The sequence below is a fragment of the Sinocyclocheilus anshuiensis genome, unplaced genomic scaffold (genome assembly GCF_001515605.1).
Source record: "Sinocyclocheilus anshuiensis isolate Anshui unplaced genomic scaffold, SAMN03320099.WGS_v1.1 scaffold631, whole genome shotgun sequence".
Taxonomy (NCBI): domain Eukaryota; kingdom Metazoa; phylum Chordata; class Actinopteri; order Cypriniformes; family Cyprinidae; genus Sinocyclocheilus; species Sinocyclocheilus anshuiensis.
In genome coordinates this window covers 1,596,343-1,617,613 of record NW_015548268.1, presented here as the reverse complement: position 1 = coordinate 1,617,613, position 21,271 = coordinate 1,596,343, and the positions used below count along the sequence as shown (strand labels likewise).

At 37.6% G+C, this 21,271-nt stretch overlaps 1 protein-coding gene across 1 annotated transcript in view; it reads left to right on the top strand.

Annotated features, from left to right (window-relative positions):
- Positions 1 to 15,429, top strand: part of cdh19 (cadherin 19, type 2) — a 74,074-nt gene extending 58,645 nt beyond the window's left edge. Inside the window, exon 12 of the mRNA XM_016443292.1 lies at positions 14,384 to 15,429. Within this exon, the coding sequence (XP_016298778.1) occupies positions 14,384 to 14,871 (488 nt within the window). The 3' untranslated portion in view covers positions 14,872 to 15,429. The remainder of the gene's footprint in view (positions 1 to 14,383) is intronic.
- Positions 15,430 to 21,271: the final 5,842 nt, after the last annotated feature.

Below are 21,271 nucleotides of genomic sequence, written 5' to 3'. Positions count from 1 at the left end.
ATTTTTTTTTTACATGATTCCCAATTATTTACATTCATGATTTCTAGTATTTATACAGGCTTTACATTTTTATTTCAGTGTTGTAATTAGCAATTCATTTCATTTGATCTTTGAAGCAGATTTGTTACGTGACAGCGTCAATTAAAGTTTCTTAAGGGTCAAGATCATGTTATCTGCATCTCCTGCGCTCCATCAAGCCACTCCCATAATAGCTGTCACCAACCAATCCGAGATCAAGCGAAATCGTCAACAATCAAATCCAGCTAACTGAGTTAGCGACGTACGAAGAACGGGCCCCTGCTCTACATCCTTTCTGAGTTTGCCATCTTAACAATTTGATATTTCCCATATTTTACTGTCTTAATTTTAGTCTCTGTAGACTAAAACTCAAAAAATCTGTCTTTCACATTTCTTCTGGGTGACTTTATGCCACTCCTGGTGCAGAAAAATTCAATCAGCTTGCTTTATTTGATGGCTGTTTCATCTTCCTCCTGGTCACATTGCAGAGGTTTTCAGTTGGGTTCAGGTCTGGAGAATGTGGTGGCCATAATATTGTCTTGATGTGGTGTTCTACCACCCACACCTTGATTGACCTGGCTGTGTGGCATGGAACATTGTTCTGCTGGACAAACCAATCTTCAGATTTGCAGAAAATTGTCAGAGCAGAAGGAAGCAAGTTTCTTCCAGGATAACCTTGTATTTGGCTTGGATCATGCTGAAGCACCCCAAATCATGACTGATCCTCTACCAAATTTTTAATGGCTACATTGTTATGCCAGCGATAAAGGTAACTCATCTCTCCCTCTCACTGCCTGCTGTGTGGAAGTCTAAGTCTTTCATCCCTTCCAAGCCACCTCTTGATTCACCTCTTCTCTGCTGAGTAAGGCATACTTATGTTCTGGCATTGTGGGATTAGCAATGCACACTTTAGCTGTCTTGCAGGCTTATTGGGGGAGGCACCTGGACAAGGTTTTGGCACTGGATGCTGCGAGACATTTGGAAGTTTAGTTTCTTTCAAGTGGCCACTTGGGCAGCAGCGGTGAGCCAGGTAGAAATTTTCTGAAGAGGAGGCCACGACCCTATTCAGAGGAAGAAAATGGATCAGCCAACCATCTTCATTTCTCCCCTGCTTGCCTTCCAGACAGTTTTGGATTAATTCACCTTTTTTATGTTACAAACACTGATCTCACAGACTCAAGGGTGCCATCTAACTAACGAGCTATAGAGCACTGTTGGAAATCAGACTTTAATTCCTCTCACAGGCCATCTACTGGCTTGGCAGCAGTTAGAGAGAGTGTCAGACTGGATGTTTCGAGCCATGCACTATGATCACATCATTCAGTACATACAAACACAGACGGCATTTCTAGAAATGACTCCTTCATACCCAAGAAGGACGGCAGCATGTGTGTAATTCTGGATTTGAGTATTTACTTTGCAAACTATACCAGTTTTTGTGTCACACATTCACAAAGTATATGGATGTGGTCTTAATGCCCCTGCGACTGTGTGGCATTCACATACAGAGTGATCTCAATGATTGGTTGGTGTTTGCTCAGAGAACCTAGATACACAGCATTGAGATGTATCCTTGATAGTTTGATAGACTAGAGTTGCAAGTGGACCAATACAAGATTTTTTTTTTTTTGAGTTTTTGTTGCTTCGGCAGCACACTTGTTTTTCTAGGTGTGGAGCTGGGTCATGAAGGCACTTATAGTACACAGCATAAATTAGTACACTCCCTCTGAACATAAAGATACTGTTCTATGTTTTTAATAATCAATATTACAATTCACACAAAGATGACAACATTAAAACGTATTAAACACATACTTAAAAAAAGAAGAAAAGAAAACAAAATGTCTGCAGTATCTGTAAAATAAGTAAATTGTGCAATTTTGCTTAAATTAGTACATCTTGCACTAAATTCAACAAATGTGTAATCCTAGTATGTAGTCTGTGCTTCATAACTGTAAATGTACTGCTCTGACCCTTCTTGTGTTGATTATAGAAGTTCACAACAAATTGTCACATCTATCTTGTTTAACTCTGCGAGGTCAACCTCCCTTATTACCTTTATGTTTGATGGGGAGTGATGCACACTGCAGGATTTTCAGTAGGAGAATGCATAGAGTCATTGTCAAGTTAAAAAGTGCACAACAACGCAGGGGTATCATCTTCTGTTTCAAAAGTTTATATTACATGTGTGCATTCATTGATAAAGCACAATTCCCCCAAACCTTCAGCACTCATTCATCCCTATATAAAAAAAATGTACTACCTCCAAACTTCACTGTGGGAACCAGTCACTTCTCACTGTACTGCTCCCCCTGCAAAGCAATACATTTTGGATGCTTTTTGATCCAAAATGGACTTGGTCTCATATGACAATAGGTGTTTTCTGTGTGGACAATAACCAAACATTCGCTGCTGAAGTCTGCATCTTAATGTGACACAAAATGGTCACTCTTCTCATAGCTTTTCCACCACTAAAACACTTGCTTAGCATTTATCCTGCTCTTTTCTTGGCAACAAAAAAATGGATGCCTGATTATTTCAGGCTTTCTGTACTTATTCTACCAAATTCACACATAAAACATCAGTTTAGTAGACTGATTAATATTAAAAAGCTTTTTTAGAAATAAATTAACCAGACTTGTTGAAAGCCTATATCTTCAAGAAACCCTCATATGTTTTCTGAGTAAATTCCTGAATTTGTTAAGTTTCATATGTAGAGAGAGAGAGAGAGAGAGAGAGAGAGATTTGATTTTTAACAACAACTTTTATTCACAAAAACATTGTCAACAAACAAAGATCAAACTCTTAGTAAAGTAAAGAAAATACAATACCACACCACAAAAAAGTAAAAATCAATTCCCCTTCCACCACAGCACAAACAAGGTTATTAAAGCACCATTGAAACTCAAATGTTTCCAAGTCTTTCATTGGTTTATAATAATTAAATTCAACAACAATTCTTGATTTGGCATAGGCTTTAAAAAGAGATATAGTATCCTGACCATTCCGGTTTTCTATTCTATTTTTCCTTGTTATGTAAACAGCCAGTTTATCTTCCCCAATCAGGAAATTAATCAACTGCCATTTCAACCTATTTTTGGGGGGTGTATCCTGCACCAAAAATAAAAGCATTGGGTGTAAATGTTTCACCAAAATCTAAAAACACTTGACTCAGCAAAGCAAAAAGTGGAGTGAGTCTTACACATTCCAAGAAACAGTGAAAAATAGTTTCCCTTAAAACACAAAAAGCACATTTCAATCATGACAACTCTCGGAACATTTTAGCATGGTGATGGATATGACAATGTTAATGTATTTGGTCTTGGCGGAACAGATCTGCTACGCTGCTGCTGAATTGCTGCTGCTGTTGGTTATTGCTGTAGTTGTAGATTATTGCTGCTGCTGTAAGCAAGTACAGGAACTTGCTACTGTCGATGCATATGGCGATACGGTGCCATGAGTATTTAAGACATACTGCTGCTGCACAAATAGCATATAAAATAACCCCGTAGCAGATCTATACAGGTGCAGCTGGGGAAGGTGGAGGGTTTCAGAGAAACTCTGAAAGCGCGCTACAGGAATCTCAAGTGAATGCTAGCCAGCCATATAAATGCAAGGTAGTGAGCTCATTGGCTGCATATGCAGCATGAACCAATCAGCTTGTGCCAAGTCGTTTAACTCTCTGAATATCATCAGTTACGTTAACACCCCGTCAGAATATGCCATCTAGAGTTTCATGACTGAACTACATATTTATCAACAACATTGGTACTTATAACAGACACAAAAGCATTTACAGCTACAGCACCATGTAATATTCTCCATTGCAAATCACCTGAATGCTTATTCAGTGGTGGTTTATTAAGCACCCTCCAAACTGGCTTTATTTAATCTCCCAACCCAAGCTTATCCCTCCACACTGTATCGACCCTCCCATTCAAAGTAGCTTTATTTAAAATTTTAACAAAACACTTTTACATTGCTTTTCCACTAACAGTCTCCAAATCCAAATGTTGTAGTTCATCAATGTTCAACAAAATACTAGAATAATCCCATGTATTGGAAAATAATATTTTTCATCAGGAACTAAAAGACCAGTCCTGTATTCTAATAACAAGTCAAGTTCCTCTTTTGCTTTAATAGGTCCACAATTGTCTTAGGCTACGTCCACATAAAGCCAGAACTTTCCCTGACTAGGGGCGAGATGTGGGCTGATGACGTCATCGTTTCAGAAAAAAATACAGATTCGCTGTCTACACGAAAATGCAAGGGCGGCGTTTTCAGATTTATCCACTCTGGCACCCGGTTTCAAAAAATATCGGTTTCACTCTCCCAAAACGCCAGATCCATGTGGACGAAACGCCTATATGATACAAAATTTATGCGTATACAGCTAAACGCGTCTCTGTGTGGACGGGGCCTTAGTATGGCGAACTGATCTCAGTCCCAGCAAGGTGGCCGTCACTGTTATGTCGTTTAGTTCAGGTCCAGCTACTTCAGTTTAAAAGTTTTATTGGTAGACAACATTTGTGTAAGGCCTGATACATCATCTGTTATATCCAGACAAGCCCCTTTTATAAGCGGTTCCTCCAGCAGCCAAAAAAGAGTGTCTATTATCTCAAGTCTATCAATATTAAAATATCCCCAGATTTGAATAAAGTCCCCTGTAAAAAGAAGACAATCCATTCAAGCACAGTTTCTTAGTGTCCACAAGAAAAAGAGCACTGTCCAGTCCAAAGTCCATCCACTTTTTGTAGAATCATTTTAGCCATGTTTCGCCAAACTAAATCTGTAGAGCGGATTAAAAACTTTTGTACAAATTGCAGTCGAAAAGTTGCCATCCTACTTGCAAGATGCACCAAGCCTTGACCTCCTTCCTCTTTAGGCAGGAAAAGCACACTCTGAGGAACCCAATGCAGTTTGTCTAAAAAAAAAGTTCACAAGAATTGTTTGTAACCGAGGCAGTGAACCAACAGGTGGGTCCACACATGCCAACTTATGCCAAAGTGTAGATGCAACCAAATTGTTGGCTAGGAGTGATCTTCCTCTGAAAGATAGTTGAGAGTGAATCCACTTCCATTTGGCAAATATGCCCTCCATTTTTTCCACTAAGCCATCCCAGTTTTTATTTTGTGAAGTCTCATCTCCAAGGTAAACTCCTAAGTATTTAATTAAATCCTTTTTTCTAAAACATCCCACCCGGTAGATTTGGAAGACCCTGTTCCCATTTCACAACAGCCACAGCATCACATTTTCCCAGTTTACCATAGCAGCTGATATGACTCCGAATTTTTTGACAACAGATTCAGTTTTTTTTTAACAACTAAATTATTAATATCCTGATGTCCATTAACCATAATCATCAGCATAAGCAGACACTTGATAATGAACATCATGACAATAATAAACCATTAATTTTAGATCTTAATTTGTTCAGCATAGGTTCAATGGCCAAATAATATAACATCCCAGATAAAGCATAGCCTTGTCCAATCCCCCTATACACACTAAAATGGGTGCTTAAACCACCATTGATCTTTAATACATTCTCAATGTCCTGGTACAACACTTTAATCATAGAGACACATTTTGTGCCAAAGCCAAAAGCGTCTTCCAAAGGTAATTATGCTCAACTCTATCAAAAGCTTTTTCTTGGTCAATAGAAATAAGGCATAAATCCAAACCTAAAAAATCAGAAACCTCAAAAACATATCGTATTAAACAGGCATTATCCATTATTGACCTGCCAGGCACACAATAACTCTGGTCAACATGAATGATCTGCTCCATCACTTTCTTCAACCTATTAGCCAGTGTCTTGGAGAAAACTTTGAGGTTTGGGCATAACAAACTTACGGGTCGCCTTACAAGTTCTTGATTTCCTGTAAATCTCCCTTCTTTGCCAATAGGGAGATCACAGCTTATCTGCAGCTCAAAGACAATGAACCTTCAGCCTAGCTCTCATTTAGAACAGCAAGCAGGTCTTCACCCACTACTGCTCAAAAAGCTTTATAAAATTTGACTGGAAGCCCATCAGTGCCAGGTGCCCTGCCACTCTCCATCTCCTGAAGAGCAGCATAAAGCTCCCATCCAGACAAAGGTCTCTCCAGCTCTGCCTTGGAGTCCTCAGAGATACTACCAATATCTTCAAAAAACTGGCATCCAGCTCCTCATCATCCCTGTATTGAGTAGTATACAGCCCAGCATAGATCCGCACAGCCCTTTGTCTAATATCAGAGGGCTCTATTAACTCCTGCCCATTTTCAGAGTACAAGGAGTGACTATAATGACTCTGACCATTTTTCCTTTCTAGGCTAAAGAAAAACTTAGATGGAGCATCCATTTGCGTTAAGTTCTGAAAACAAGTCAACAAGACGAGACTTAGAGGCAATGATTTCAGCATTTTGCTCTGCAGTAGAATTTGTTAATTCTTGTAACTTCAATATTTCCAATTTAAGCTTTCTCATAGATTGAGTGGTATTCTGAGAGACATTGAAAGTATATTGCTGGCAAAGTGACTTTGTTTCAATCTTTCCATAGTCCCACCACTGTCGCAGATTTACAAAACATTGCTTTCTCAACTTAAAATTATTCCAAAAATAGCTAAAACATCCTTCAAAAAACATAATTCAACAAAAAAATATTAAAATGCCAGTATGCACTCCTAACCCTTAGAATTGCTATACATTTTTTTACATGTGACTAGTCAATGATCAGTAAAGCCAACAGGAGTAATAACACACTTTTTGACAATATTAAAATGGTGTTTAAAACAATAAAACCTATCAAGCCTTGCCAAAGAAATAAAATTGTCTCTAGTATGTGCCCATGTATACTGTCTTGCATTACTATGCAGTTCTCTCCAAATATCACAAAGACCATAAGTTTCTGTCAATTCTTGTATAACATGACTAGATGCAGCATGAGGTTCCATATGATTCCTATCCATAGCATCATTTTTAGTGCAGTTAAAATCACCACCCAAAAACGGATATTCATCAGAGATACAGTTCTGAATATCTGTGCTTACATTCTTAAAATAACATACTCTTTCAGCACCATTAGTTGGAGCATAAACATTAAAAAAGTAAGTGTAAACTTTTCAATTTTTGCCTGTACAACAATAAGTCTTCCAGGAATTACATGCTTAAGTTCACAAGAGACGTAGAACTCATGTGTGTAAAAAACACCTCACCCTCCCATTCCTTCCTCCATTCAATTTCATTTTAAATTCTTATGTTTAATTAGTTCAAACAACAAGGCTTTTTTTTTCAATACCCATTTCAATAAATTAAGAGTGCCCACATTAACCACACTCATAGGAAAAGTAATGCAAGGAAAAAAAGAAAAAGCACTAGACAAGAGATAGAAAAAATCATGTTGTTTCAAAACCACCATCAGCTTGCAGTTCAAGTCCCACTTTTGAAACAAATTTCTTAAGTCTATAGATTTCTTGTGCTGTGAACTGTTCTTTGCCTTCAAGCATTTTTTATATTCTTTGTCTTTTGCAAAAAAATACCTTATTTTATCAAAGGTGTAGGCACTATGTCGATTTTGCCTACTTTTACTGTCAGCTGCATCACTATCCGAGTCTTCAACTGTGCTACATTCAGTGTCTTCTGCCACCTGCTCAGTTGTCCCTTTTACGGCACATGGTTTAGGCCTTTTTCTTTTGGTTGAAGCTGTTTTAAAGAGTGCCTCATCACTCACTTGTTCAGTATCCATCCCCTTTTGTATTGACTCTGCCACAGCAGCTTCACCAGACTTAACATCCTTCCTTTCCCCCTCACTTTCAATATTGAGAGGCCCAACAACACCAACAACTTCTTCCACAGTTATACTTTTAACATCTTCTGCAGCCTGCCCCTGTGCATCTACCCTAACATCAGCATTATTAGTCACCACAGTGCCAGTCACATTAGTTCTTCCATTATCAACAGTACACCTATCAGTTACATCGACTCCTACATTATCAGGTTCAGAGTCAGAAATGTCAACCTGATCAGGACATCTAATGTGGCCCTCTTGCCCACACTCAACAAATTTCAAAGGTTCAGAGGTTGCACATATTTAAAGCCATCAAATCTGAACTTAAAACCCACATTCAGATCCTCAGCATCATTTCTCAAAATCATGTAAATTTTCCATCTAAAACAGACAACATGCTTGACTAAAAGGGAATTTACAGTTCAGTTAAATCTTTTTCATTTGTGACACTATTTTACCATGTCATGACAATTCTGTAATAAGCAGTTCATCTTTAATAAAGGGGGAACATTTGACAATATGATTTTTCTTGCTGGCTGAACTAAGGGCATCACTGTCGTGAACATATCCTGTATAACAACTCTGCTTTGCACAACATTGTTTACTTTCTCTATGCTGTTTAAGAAAATAACAAACGCGCTATTCATACGAAACGCCGACATAATGCTGTCGTATCCAACCACTTTCCCAAACGCTAAACTACATTACTCTACTGAGCATCTCATCACAGGCGCGATTTTGACACCCTGCCTGTGAGAGAGATGCTCAAAACTCAGCCGCTCCTGAGCCGCCATTGCCGACCAGCGAACACTGGTGGACGGCGTTCCTTAACTCAGCATTGTACTATACACAAAACCAAGTTCACAGCAAAGAAAGATGCTTTGAAAAAAGACAAGAGAAACTCACTCGCTCAGCAGCTCTCTCACTCATCAACTCACACGCCAATTCCGCCCACTCACTCCCAGTATGCACACGAGAGAGAGAGAGAGAAGCCTTGTCCAAATACCCACACTTGCAGTCTTTGCACTTGACGGTGTGCATAATTATTAAGCAGATTTTCTTTTACAGATAAAATGAGCCAAAAAAGAGATTTAACTCAGACTGAAAGTAAAAAATTATTAAATGCCCATGAGAAATATTCAAAACTAATACAATACTAGAAATTGCAAAGTGAATGCATAACCATTGGACAGCAAAATGCTCAGTGCGTCAGCAGGGTCAATCAAAAACATGTAGTGAAGAAAAGATGCATGTTAACTGCAAAAGAATTAGGAACCATTTAGTCTCCAGTGCCACTATTTTCCAGAACTGCAACCGAGGTAATGCAAGAAATGTTGTGATTGGTTGTCAAGGCAGCCAATCAGAATTTAGCAGCCTCGATCTCTGATTGGCTGGAATTATGGCACATTGTAACGCTGGGTTGTGTTGAGCACGCTTGAGCTGTTGGCATTTAGCGAGCACTGAGGGCGGGCATCAGGTGAGCAAGCTAGTGAAACGTTGCACGCGCAAAAGAGAAGGTCTGCACACATCCAAAAACGTATTTTAAATGCAAAATTGATTTCCGTGCACTCTAAAGACTTTTTTCTTTGCGAAACGAACATTTTCTCCACAAAACTCAGATCGCGCGCGTGCAAAATGTAGTTTTGTGCGCTCAAAATATGATCTTTCGCGCGCAGCATTGTGGCAGAAATGTAAGCCCATATGCACTAAGCCTAGAATAGTGCTCCGGAGCGGCATTCGAGATAGTGTGGGTTTAGTGTGCTTTTTTAAGATCTGGGACAGTCTTGCGCACTTACTTCCTGTCGCGCGCACGCGCTCTAAAGTGGCCAAGACCGCAAGTGTGGGTATTTGGACAAGGCTTTGGACAAGGGGCGAGAGTGTGTGTGTGTGTGTGCGTGTGTACACGTGTGTGTCAAGTTTTCCCCTATATGCTCACCCAGGTGAAAAAAGTGCACTAAAATACACTTTATTTCAGTACATTTAGTACACTTCCATAATGTACTTAAAGTGGTCTACTTTCATGCACTAATTTTGTTCTGAATATACTAAAAATTATTCTTTATTACTTCTTAAGATAATCTTAAGAACATCTAAGTGTACCCAACTGTGCTATTTTGAGACACCACGAATATGAACTAAAATGTGTTTTTAACATACTAACATTTTTTATTTAGTTACCACTTGCAGTACACTTGAACCCATCTTTCATACACTTTTAAATATACTCATCATAGAAAATAGACTGATGGATTATTTAAAATATATAAGAAGCAGCCAGAGACTCACCGCGCCTTCAAAATAATCCAACTGAGGTGCGTAGACCAAAAAAAGTTCCCCAAAGGTGAAGAGCTTGAAAAAAGTCTGCACACAAACATAAAAGAGTCACAAGCGAGATTAAAACAATATAAGCAATTTACTGAGTGAAACAAGGCAAACGTTTCGGTCACATGTTGACCATTTTCAGTGCCAAGCTAACATTAGGTGTGTTCGACTTTATGCAGCACTGCACAGACCGATCGGCGGCTGACTTGAAACAGTGCATGCCGGTTAGAAATTTAGTCCGACTGACAATGAAGATATGCTGTAAAAAAAAAAAAAGATATGCTGTTAACTTAAATATTTTCCAAATAATACTTTATTTCATTTGCATTATATATATATATATATGTAAATACAAATTATAACATAATACAAAATATTTTTTTAAATAAATAAATAAAATTAAATAATTAAAACAATTAAAATAAAATAATAATAAATAAATAAATAGCCACAATGTGTGTATTATTTTAAATATACAAATAATATATAAATATATAAAAAATGTATTCATAATGTATTGTCCACATACTTTTATACATTAAATAATTCATTTCAAATGTATTGTAACTATGTTAATATTACCCTTTATATGATATACTTAACTACATGTTTATTTGGTTTACTTTATCTGACTACACTTAGTGCATTTATATTAAGTGTAAAGTACCACAATTGGGAAAATGTGCTTATAACTAGTACATTAGTAATATATTTTTACAATATCAATTAAATTTAAGTTTAGATCTATATAAAAGTCTACTAAGATTGAACTTATTTTTTAAAGCATTCAAAGCACAGTTTTAAGAAATACACTAATAAAACTCTTTATTTATTAATTATTATTATTTTTTTTTTTTTGCGGTAGTACACTATTTCAATGCACTACAAATCTTTTTTAAGTATTTTAAAATTTCGTATACTTTTTCAAGTGCACTGAAGTACTACTGAAGTAGAAATATACATTTAATTAGTGTATTTATAGTGTATAACTTTTACAATTTTATTTAGCACAAAAAAAGAATGTACTACAAATGTACTTGCTTGTATTTAAGTATTTTTAGTGCATTCAAGTATACTTTATTTTTTTACCTGGGCATAATAAAATTTGTATAACCCCTAATGGGTTTGTAATGTGAAGCATGATAGCTTTGTGCAGGAGCCCTGATCACAGTTTTGTGACAAACAATGCCTGACTGCTCATGAATTCTTGCATACTAAAACAATCATTGATCAAAGATGAAGATTTAGTATTAACAAAAGTATTATTAATAATTATTTATATCAGCTACCAGAAGTAACTGAAGCAGAATTTATATTACAATGAACTAATCTGTTCGTAATTTTATATCATCTCTAAGAAATTATATTTTCGTGGCCACAGAAAACATCTTTCTGATAGTACTAATGCATTAGAGCATGTAGCAAGATCGGCTCATTAAATTTACTTTGTCTACAAGCACTAACCACAAAAACCAAACTCATGAAATTTGTGCACAAAAGTTTTAACTAAACACTAACACATAACTAGTCTAAACAAACATATACACTCACTCACTCATATATACATAGGAAAAAGGCTGACTCAGTTGTGGTTGGGAGAGTTCTTTCAGGTAGAAAGTTTGGAGACCTGCTGGTGCAGGGGAGGTCCCATGGCATCACGGTCAGACTGGATGTATAAGAGCAGTAAGAGCAGAAGAAGAGATACGAGCGCAAGGTCACTCCAACAGTGCCCATTAACTTCTGTGGAGGTCACACCTCCAGGAGGTCTGTGAGCCAATGGTAACTTAAACTTTCGGAGGGAAAGTTTACGATCCTTTGTCTTTGAACATGGTATTTTGCATATGTAACTGGATTGGGTGTTGATGCAAAGACTATTATAAATACTTATAATACTAATATTTTGCATAGGTATCAACCTATAATACACACTATCATTTAGATAATCAAAATACAAATTCGTACATACCAAAAAATGGTATAGGTGAAGCTACATTAATTAGTAGTTCTATCATAAAGCATGCATAAAACAGTATACAATACAAAAGACAATATACAAAAACAGCAATAATATACACAATGGCTTGGGGATATGCATGTTCATTCATAGAAAGGTTTGTATATGAATTAATGAAAGAAGTCCTTTTCTATGGGCAGTATGTGTCTGTTTCAAAGTGAATTAAGTGAGAAGGAGTCTCTCTCTACATTCCATTGGGTCGTAAAGTTTATCTAGTTACTGTAGAAATCATTGCTCAGTTGTAGCAGATTCCATTAAAACAAAGAGACAGACATAAGGGCATTGCAGTGCATTTGTCTTTTACTCTCTTTTCTTCAGCTATGGTCTCTCACATTTACAGTAAATACATTCACATACCTCCATCTAGCGGCTATACACATTCAATTCCTTTTGCAACAGTTACTGTGGTAACCAGATGTCTATTCTGTCCATTTCGGTTATTTGCATTCGGGGGAGGGTCCCATAGACCCTCATGGTTGGCTTGTTGGGTGTGGGTTGTTGGATTATTTGTTAGATATATCAAATAATGATGTGTCTGATTTTTCCAGCCATTACAGTGTGTTGCAGCATTATTGTTGGGTCTAAAATAAAGCATTGACCTAGAAAAAGTTTGTTTGCAAAGCTTATGTTGTGAGATGTACTGTTCATTCGTTTGTAAACCAGTCACAATTGACCAAAAAGACAAATCAGAATCAGAATCAGAATCTGAAAGAGCTTTATTGCCAAGTATGTTTGCACATACAAGGAATTTGTTATAGTGTCACAAGCTTCCAGTACACGGAGACAACAATAACACAGATAATAAAAATGAGATGTGAATAAAATACACATGCATAAATATAAACCACAAAAAAATAATAAATTGTATCTGGTGTTCTAGCTTTTTAGCGTAGTCTCCTTGGCCACTCTAATCTCCTTATTCAGTGTGTTTCTGGCCTGATTGTACAAGACTCTGTCCCCCCTTTTGTAGGCGTCCTCTTTGGCCTGACGAAGATGACGAAGTTTTGCTGTAAACCATGGCTTATCATTATTGAATGTTAAATGAGTCCTGGTAGGGATGCACATGTCTTCACAGAAACTGATATATGATGTTACAGATTCCGTGAGCTCGTCCAGATCGTTGGTGGCTGCTTCAAAAACACTCCAATCAGTGCAGTCGAAACAGGCTTGCAATGCCTGCTCTGTTTCGTTGCTCCATCTCTTTACAGACTTTACTACAGGTTTAGCAGATTTAAGTTTATGCCTGTAAGTCGGTATAAGATGAACCAGGCAGTGGTCAGAGAGTCCTACAGCTGCTCTGGGGACCGAGCGATATGCATCCTTTATTGTGGAGTAACAATGGTCCAGTATATTACTGTCTCTGGTGGGACATGTAACATGCTGTCTGTATTTTGGCAGTTCACGGGAAAGATTTGCTTTATTAAAGTCCCCGAGAATGATTAAAACAGAGTCCGGGTGTTGTTGTTCTGTCTCTGTGATCAGATCAGCGAGTTCCTGTAAAGCTGAGCTCACGTGTGCTTGCGGAGGAATGTAGACACTGACGAGAATGAACGAGTGAAACTCCCGCGGCGAATAGAACGGCTTACAGTTAATGAAAAACGCTTCTAGATCGGAACAGCATATCTTCTTTAACGCTGTAACATCTGTACACCACCTTTCGTTGATGTAAAAGCATGTCCCGCCGCCGCGTGATTTCCCCGTTGATTCTGCGTCGCGGTCCGCTCTGAACAGCTGAAAGCCCGGGAGACTCAACGCGCTGTCCGGAATGGCGTCATTCAGCCAGGTTTCCGTGAAACACAGAGCAGCAGAGTGTGAAAAATTCTTATTTGTCCGGGAGAGCAGAAGAAGTTCGTCCGTTTTGTTGGGTAGAGAGCGGAGATTCGCCAAATAATGTCGTACTTATAAGGAAAATATCACATCGGATGTTTCAAAATTTAATAATAATCAGATAATAATCAAACTTTTCTGAAAATAAACTTCTTAATGATGGTCAAAAGCTGCAATGAATGGGTAAGTGTTTGATGCATTACTTTTGAGATGCTCTTGTGTGAACATATTTAATCTTTCTGGAAATCTATTCTTAAAATTATTCACACATGTTTCTGCAGACATGCACTGTGACAATGTAGCATTTTGTTTTGTTTTTCAGTTGTCACAAATGGTTTACCTTAAATCTCAAATAGATAGTGTATGTAATATAAAGAAATAGGGAGTGTTTTAAAAGCATAGTAAAACCTGTTCTCTCTCTGGCTTGCCCTGCAGTGCTGTCCACACTAATGCTAGCTGTGAGAAAGTACAAGACATTACGGCAGGAGAAAATGGCAACACAAGAGTTGGAAACAGTGGAGTTCTCAGAGAAAATCTTGAGTTTTGCCATCCCAGAGACAGAGTCCACCCAAACAGTTCCTCTCCGGCACCCACGTCGGCGAGAGCACAAGCTCTGTCGGGAGGAGGTCACCACCAGTATCCGCATGTCTCTGCGTCAGTCTCACCTCATTGGACCAGAAGACACAGTCTTTCAACAGTTTATTATGGACCGGCTGGCTGAGGCAGATGAAGACACATACCTTCCACCCTTTGACTGTCTGCACACATATGCCTTTGAAGGGACAGGGTCTGTAACGGGCTCACTCAGCTCACTGGAGTCTGCCATATTTGACCCTTGCATGAGTCAAACTCATGATGCGGGGCCGCATCTCCTGCCACTGTCACCCTGGCTGGGAGCAGCAGCTGACGAGACCTCATTCTGACCTGAGAATAACAAAATGATTCTAACGTTTTTTTTTTTTTTTTTAACATACCTACCAATACTGGAGTGACTGAACTGAAGTTTTTAGGGGTCAAAACAAAGTAGGTTCTTGAACCCTATTCTTCTTCTTCTGCTACTACTACTACTACTTCTAAAACTTTTTGGGAATCAGATAATGTATATTGCAGAGCCCCTAAACTTCGTATGATGGCCCTGTATAGCACCAACATTCAGGTTTACATACACATGTCCATCTTTGGGTACAGGTATAATAGTAATCAAATTAAAATTTTCGTTAATAATTCTGAAACTGTGTATAATGATAATGATGTTTTGCCTCTGATTCCTTGAGGTCTCCTGAACCTGTTGGTGATATACTGTTCCATTCTGTATAAAATGTTTTGAACATTTTAAATGTTCTCTCTCTTTTCCACCTAGTTCATACAGAATTGCTGTGTGTAATCTGCAAACCCTCTTGACGATACATTATTAAAATAATTTAGATTAATGAAATTGTTTAGAAAATTAAGAATATATTTTGGGTGTGGCTAATGAGGAGTGATGATATCTAACACACCCCAAAACAGCAATAATTTTGTAACATCTGAAACAAGTGAATGCGAGTGTAGATCCCTTACTGCTACTTCTGGTAAATTCTTCACTTTAAAAATTACAATTACACAAACATTCTTAGAATCTTATGAACAATACAATTGTGATAGTTATTACTACTTCATGCATACTATTCAAATTTTTTCTTTGTATTGTATTCTGCAATTGTTTAGTAGGACAGCAGACATTATAGATTTGATACAACAAAAATATAGGGTAAAAATTAATTATCTTTGTTTGAAAATAGCAGTACGAAAAGCTCCAGTGCAGAGCAGCACAAAAGCCCTTATGCACATTCTGGGTACATGTATCTGGGTACATGTGCTTATTTCAGTTTGTTTTAACATTTGAATGGCTAAAGTCTGATTACACTGTATTCAGCATAAACTCTGCTACATTAATATGTGAGCAGCATGTACAGTATGTACACATTTGTATTTCTGAGAAAATCAACTCACTGAAATAGAACATAAAACACACACTAAACATTTGTTTGCAAGACTTGAGTGCTGGATTTTGTAGTCTAGAGCTACAAAAGTATGTGAAAATCATCATGCACACTAATTCACATAACAATACACGCACTGATTTTTTTTTTTTGAGCCTTTATGTTAGAGAGACTGTATGTGAGGGAGTGTCAGTGGTCATAAAGATTAATGTGTTTCACACGAATCCAAAAGTTTGTTAAAGTTACTTGCAAATGTTGATATTTAGATGAAATGACAAAATTGAGAAGAGCATAGCCATTACACATAACAAATAACATTAAATGTGTTGAGATTAAGTGGGGGTGGGGATGTGGTCGTGATTTGTGTAATTTGGTTCAGTTTACAGTTTGTTATGTATTTGTCATCATTAGACATGAATGGGCTGCAGCATGTGGGTGGCATGCGTGCATATGCTTATCATGTTGACATAAGCCCTATTCGGACGATAATTGTTTCTCAGGGGGACGTAAGTCATTTTCACCATTTACAGGGGGTAGTTGGTGATTTTAATGCCGTCTGAATCCAGAATGTCGGTGTTTTTCTCTCACCACCCCCGTAAAAAGGATGAATAAAGTAACATTGTGGCAACACAGAAACTGAATTTCACTTTTCACTTTTCCGGTTGCCACAACAAAAGTTTGGTCATCAGATTATGTCACAGTTACATAACAGTCACATATTTTGGTTAGTTTGGAGGAATGTGACCGTTTTAGATGTTAAAGGTGACATATCATGAAGATCTGACATTTTTCCAGTTTTAAGTGCTATAATCGGGTCCCTGGTGCATCTACCAACACAGGAAACGTGAAAAAGATTAACCCAGTAACTTTTTTTTAGTAAGCCTTTTTCTGCAAGCGTCTGAGAGTGCGTCAGTTTTCGCTCCCTCTGTGACATGGCAAAGGGATCTTATTATAATATTACTGCTCCTTAATCTGCACCTTTTCACCTAAGGCACCACCATTATGACCCTATAAAACCCTATATCAGAAGTTTACATTTACATTTACATTTAGTCATTTTGCAGACACTTTTATCCAAAGCGACTTACAATTGGGGAATACATAAAGCGATTCTTCTTAAAGAGGCAAACACACAGGAACTGCTCGTCATACCAAGTTTTAGGCATTGTTCAAATAAGTACAAGCTAGAAAGGGAAGGAATAAATAAAGAGAAAGAAACATTTTTTTTTATTTATTTTTTTTTTTAAGATGAACTTAGTGGCCTTTGAAGGTCAGCTGGTCATCAAAGGTTACACCAAGATTTCTGACCGAAGTCGATGGGGTAATTGTAGAAGAACCTAGCTGGATGGCGAAGTTTAAACTAATATGGCTTTAAAATGCATGATTTCAGCGCGAGTACGAGTATGTAAAGTACAAGCTGTAAAGGCACAGCCCTATTGTGGAAAGGGGGGCGGGGAGCAGCAGCTCATTTACATTTAAAGATACATGCACGAAAACAGTGTGTTTCTGCTTCCTCTCAAAATAGGCATTTTCAAAATGATATAATACGTGATCTGTGCGGTATTTTGAGCTGAAACTTCACAAACACATTCTGGGGACACCTGAGACTTATATTACATATTGTAGAAAGTGGCATAATTGGTCACCTTTAAGATAAATTTTAGATTTTTACCAGTTTCCATGGTCCACTTTATATTAACTGGCCTTAACTACTATGTACTTACATTTAAATTAATCATTCGGTACAATTCACTTATTGTGTACATACATGTTTTTAAATTGTACTTATATTTTAAAAATACCTGCATGTAATTACATCTGTAATTATATTTATAATTATACTGTTGACCCATCCCTTACACCTTAACCCACCCTTAAACCTACCCATACCACCAAACCTGTACCTAACCTTATCCGTTTCCCACCTCAATAGCAGCAAAAGTGTTTTGCAATACACTATGAACACAATAAGTACATTGTACTTATTTTTTTATTTAAGTACATAGTAGTTAATGCCACTTAAAGTGGGACCGTTTCCATAATGTAACCCATACAGATACTTTTATTTTTCATATGAGAATAAAGTGTTGTGAAATTAAAGATGGTGTAGAATATGATATGGGTTAGTAGAAACATTTGGAGAAAGATTCATAAACCCTTCACATCCGTAGCTGTGTCTGGGTTATTGTCATTGTTGTCTGCTTGTTGACACTGCTGACACTATAAATGTGGATCTCACTAAATTATGCTAAATATATCTTTAGATTTACTCTACAACTACTAATGAACTACTAATATAAAATTACTTTGTTACTATGGCAAGAGATTATCTGTCCTTACTGAGCTAAAATATAGAATGTTATATGAGATATAATAAAAGAAAATAATAAAAAAGAACATGAATGAATGAATATCCCTTACACACCTGTGCTGAATAAAAATGATTTCAAACTTCAGTCTCTGTTTGCCGTGTCACTTTTTTTCTCTTTCTTGCAGGACATAAACGCTACAGCTGAGATGATTTACACACACATACAGAATCGAGAACTGATGTGTCAGAATTTATTTATGTGGTTAATCCCTAGCAGCATTTTTCTGTCCACTGACTTTCCCTTAGGTCTTGCCAAGTCTTGGCATTAACATATCTCTTTTGGCAATTGCTCATTCAGAAAATTAAATCTCCCTAAAAACCGAGGCCTTGAAACATGAAGAGCAATTAAGGAACAAAAATACTCTTGTTTTGAATGTTGTTATAGTGCACAGACATACCTATGGCAAGTCATTTTATCATTTAATTTCCCTGTCCAATTCCGGATATCATGCAATTTTGACTTACTGTAGTTGGCATTAAAGATATCGAGAATGCTATTTTAACTACTCATACTTCCATTAACCTATATATTTTTTGATATTAACAAACGAGTTTTGATTAGTTGAGGTTAGAAATTGCAATTAAAGGTATTTATAATATTGTACTAGATATAATTCTAATATATAATTGTCACGAATCCTGTCCAGGGACTTCCGTACACCCAATGAGGCACGCTTTATAAGCCATGGACTTCTTCTCTCTCACTGCCGAGTATTGTTTAGCGTATCACTGTGTTAGCGATAGCTACATTTAAATTCAATTCAATTCAATTCAAGTTTATTTGTATGCCGCTTTTCACAATACAAATCGTTGCAAAGCAACTTTACAGCAAAAGAGGTTTCTACAATATTTAGTAGTAGCTTATCAGTGGTGACTGATCTATATCTGAATCTATAATCAGTTAATGTACATATGGCAGAAATGTACGGAAAAATCAATTAAAGACGTAATCAAACAGACGATGAACACTATTAACAGCAATTATTATATGATGCAATCAAACTTATAGCAAAATGTGGTAGTTCTGTATGTTGTTTCATGGTTGGCATCATCTGAGGTCCTCTGAGGGGTTGGCATCATCTCATCTGGACTTTGCTATCCTAGGTACTACCAAAAGTCCAGAGTTTTGCGACCTTAGGGAGCGTGATGGATTGTAGCGTGGCAGAAGACTAGTTAGGTTCGCAGGAGCTAAAATTCTTAGATTTAGTAAGTCCATTTACAATTAGCACATGCTTTTATTCAAAATAACTTAAATGCGAACACAATAATTTAATTATAAGCCAATACCACAAAGGTTGACTGTAAGGACAGTATGGAGTCCATGATTATGGACCGTTTTATGCATATACTGTACATGGTTGAAAATAATGTTAGTATTCAAGTGATCATTGATTGTGTCATCAGACATCAAACTCCACTATAATTCTTTAGCATAAGAAGATATAATACTTGTCATATTTCACTGGCAAACATATAAGTATATTTCTTCTAACTGCCTTAAACAATGCATTGAATATCGCTCAAAGATTAGCCCTTGTTAAACCAGCTCTAGTCCTGGTCTTCCTGGTCTTGCTTTCCCTGAGAATCGAACCCATGACCTTGGTGTTGCTAGCGCCATGATCTATTGTTTGAGCTGCAGGAAAGCTGCCACTAAACGTCCCAAACCGTTTTAGTTGTTCATCACACCATACTGCCTCGAAATGAAGCAGGAAAAAGAACAAAACAATCCATCATCTAATCTGAAAAAGGGTAAAGTCAGCCATCCTTTCTGGCAGATTTTTATCTTTATTTTTTTAATTGGCAATCATGAATTAAGTAAAGGGGGAGGACATGCTCTCCGCCACCATCTGTCTCATTTGAGACTTTTAATTGGCTCGACTTGTCACAGAGAGAGGGTCACATTCCCATTCACATCAATGGAGAGAAAGTAGAGACAGTTAAGAGCTACAAGTTCCTTGGCATTCACATCTCTGAGGATTTTTCCTGGAGCCTACACTCAGAGACCATAGTGAGAACAGCCCGTCAGCGTCTCTACTTCCTGCGGAGGCTGAAGAGGTTTGGCATCTCCTCTAACATCATGTCAAATTTCTACCGTTGCACTATAGAGAGCATTCTGACCGGCTGCATCACCGTATGGTACGGCAACTGCTCTTCTTTCGACCGCAAAGCTCTTCAGAGAGTGGTGAGAACAGCAGAGCTCATCATTGGACATAAACTCCCAGCACTACAGGACATCTATCAAACTCGCTGCTTGAGAAAGGCCCGCAGCATCATCAAGGACTGCACTCACCCCGCTCATCACCTGTTTGCCACACTGCCATCTGGCAGACGCTTACAATCCATCCTATCACGGACAACCAGACTGAAGAACAGCTTCTATCTTCAAGCCATCAGACTGCTTAATAGCCAGCTATCCTTCATATAAAACCGGAATACATGCTGCTCTTAAGTTTATTATTTATTGTACTTGCACTGCCACTTTAATTTTCTTTCATGTAGCTCTGCGACACTCTACAATGACATTTTGGACACTGCTCTACCCCCAATATTCTTATATCAGTACCTCAGGACTACTTAAAACTCTTAACACTGTCGTCTACCCTTATTGTATCTGTTACTGCCACTTATTTGTATTTAATGCTTTGTGTTATTGTTCTGCCTATTGTCACTGAAGTCACTCAATATCTCAGTGCCCTCCACGTACGTCTATATCTGTATTTTTTTTTGTATGGTCCTGTTATTGTCACTGTATGTCGTCACAAGCATTTCAATGCCCAGTTTTCCCCAGTGTTAACTATGCAAATGATAAATAAATGCCTCTAGACTCTTGACTCTTGATGGGTTCTTCTGATAAGAGCAAACAATGCATTCAGATGATTGGCAACTCATTTGTTGCCATGTAATTAGCGAGAGAGCAGCATCGTCAGAGGCACGGATGTGTCTCCTTAAGGCTGCGCCGCCTCAGCTTTA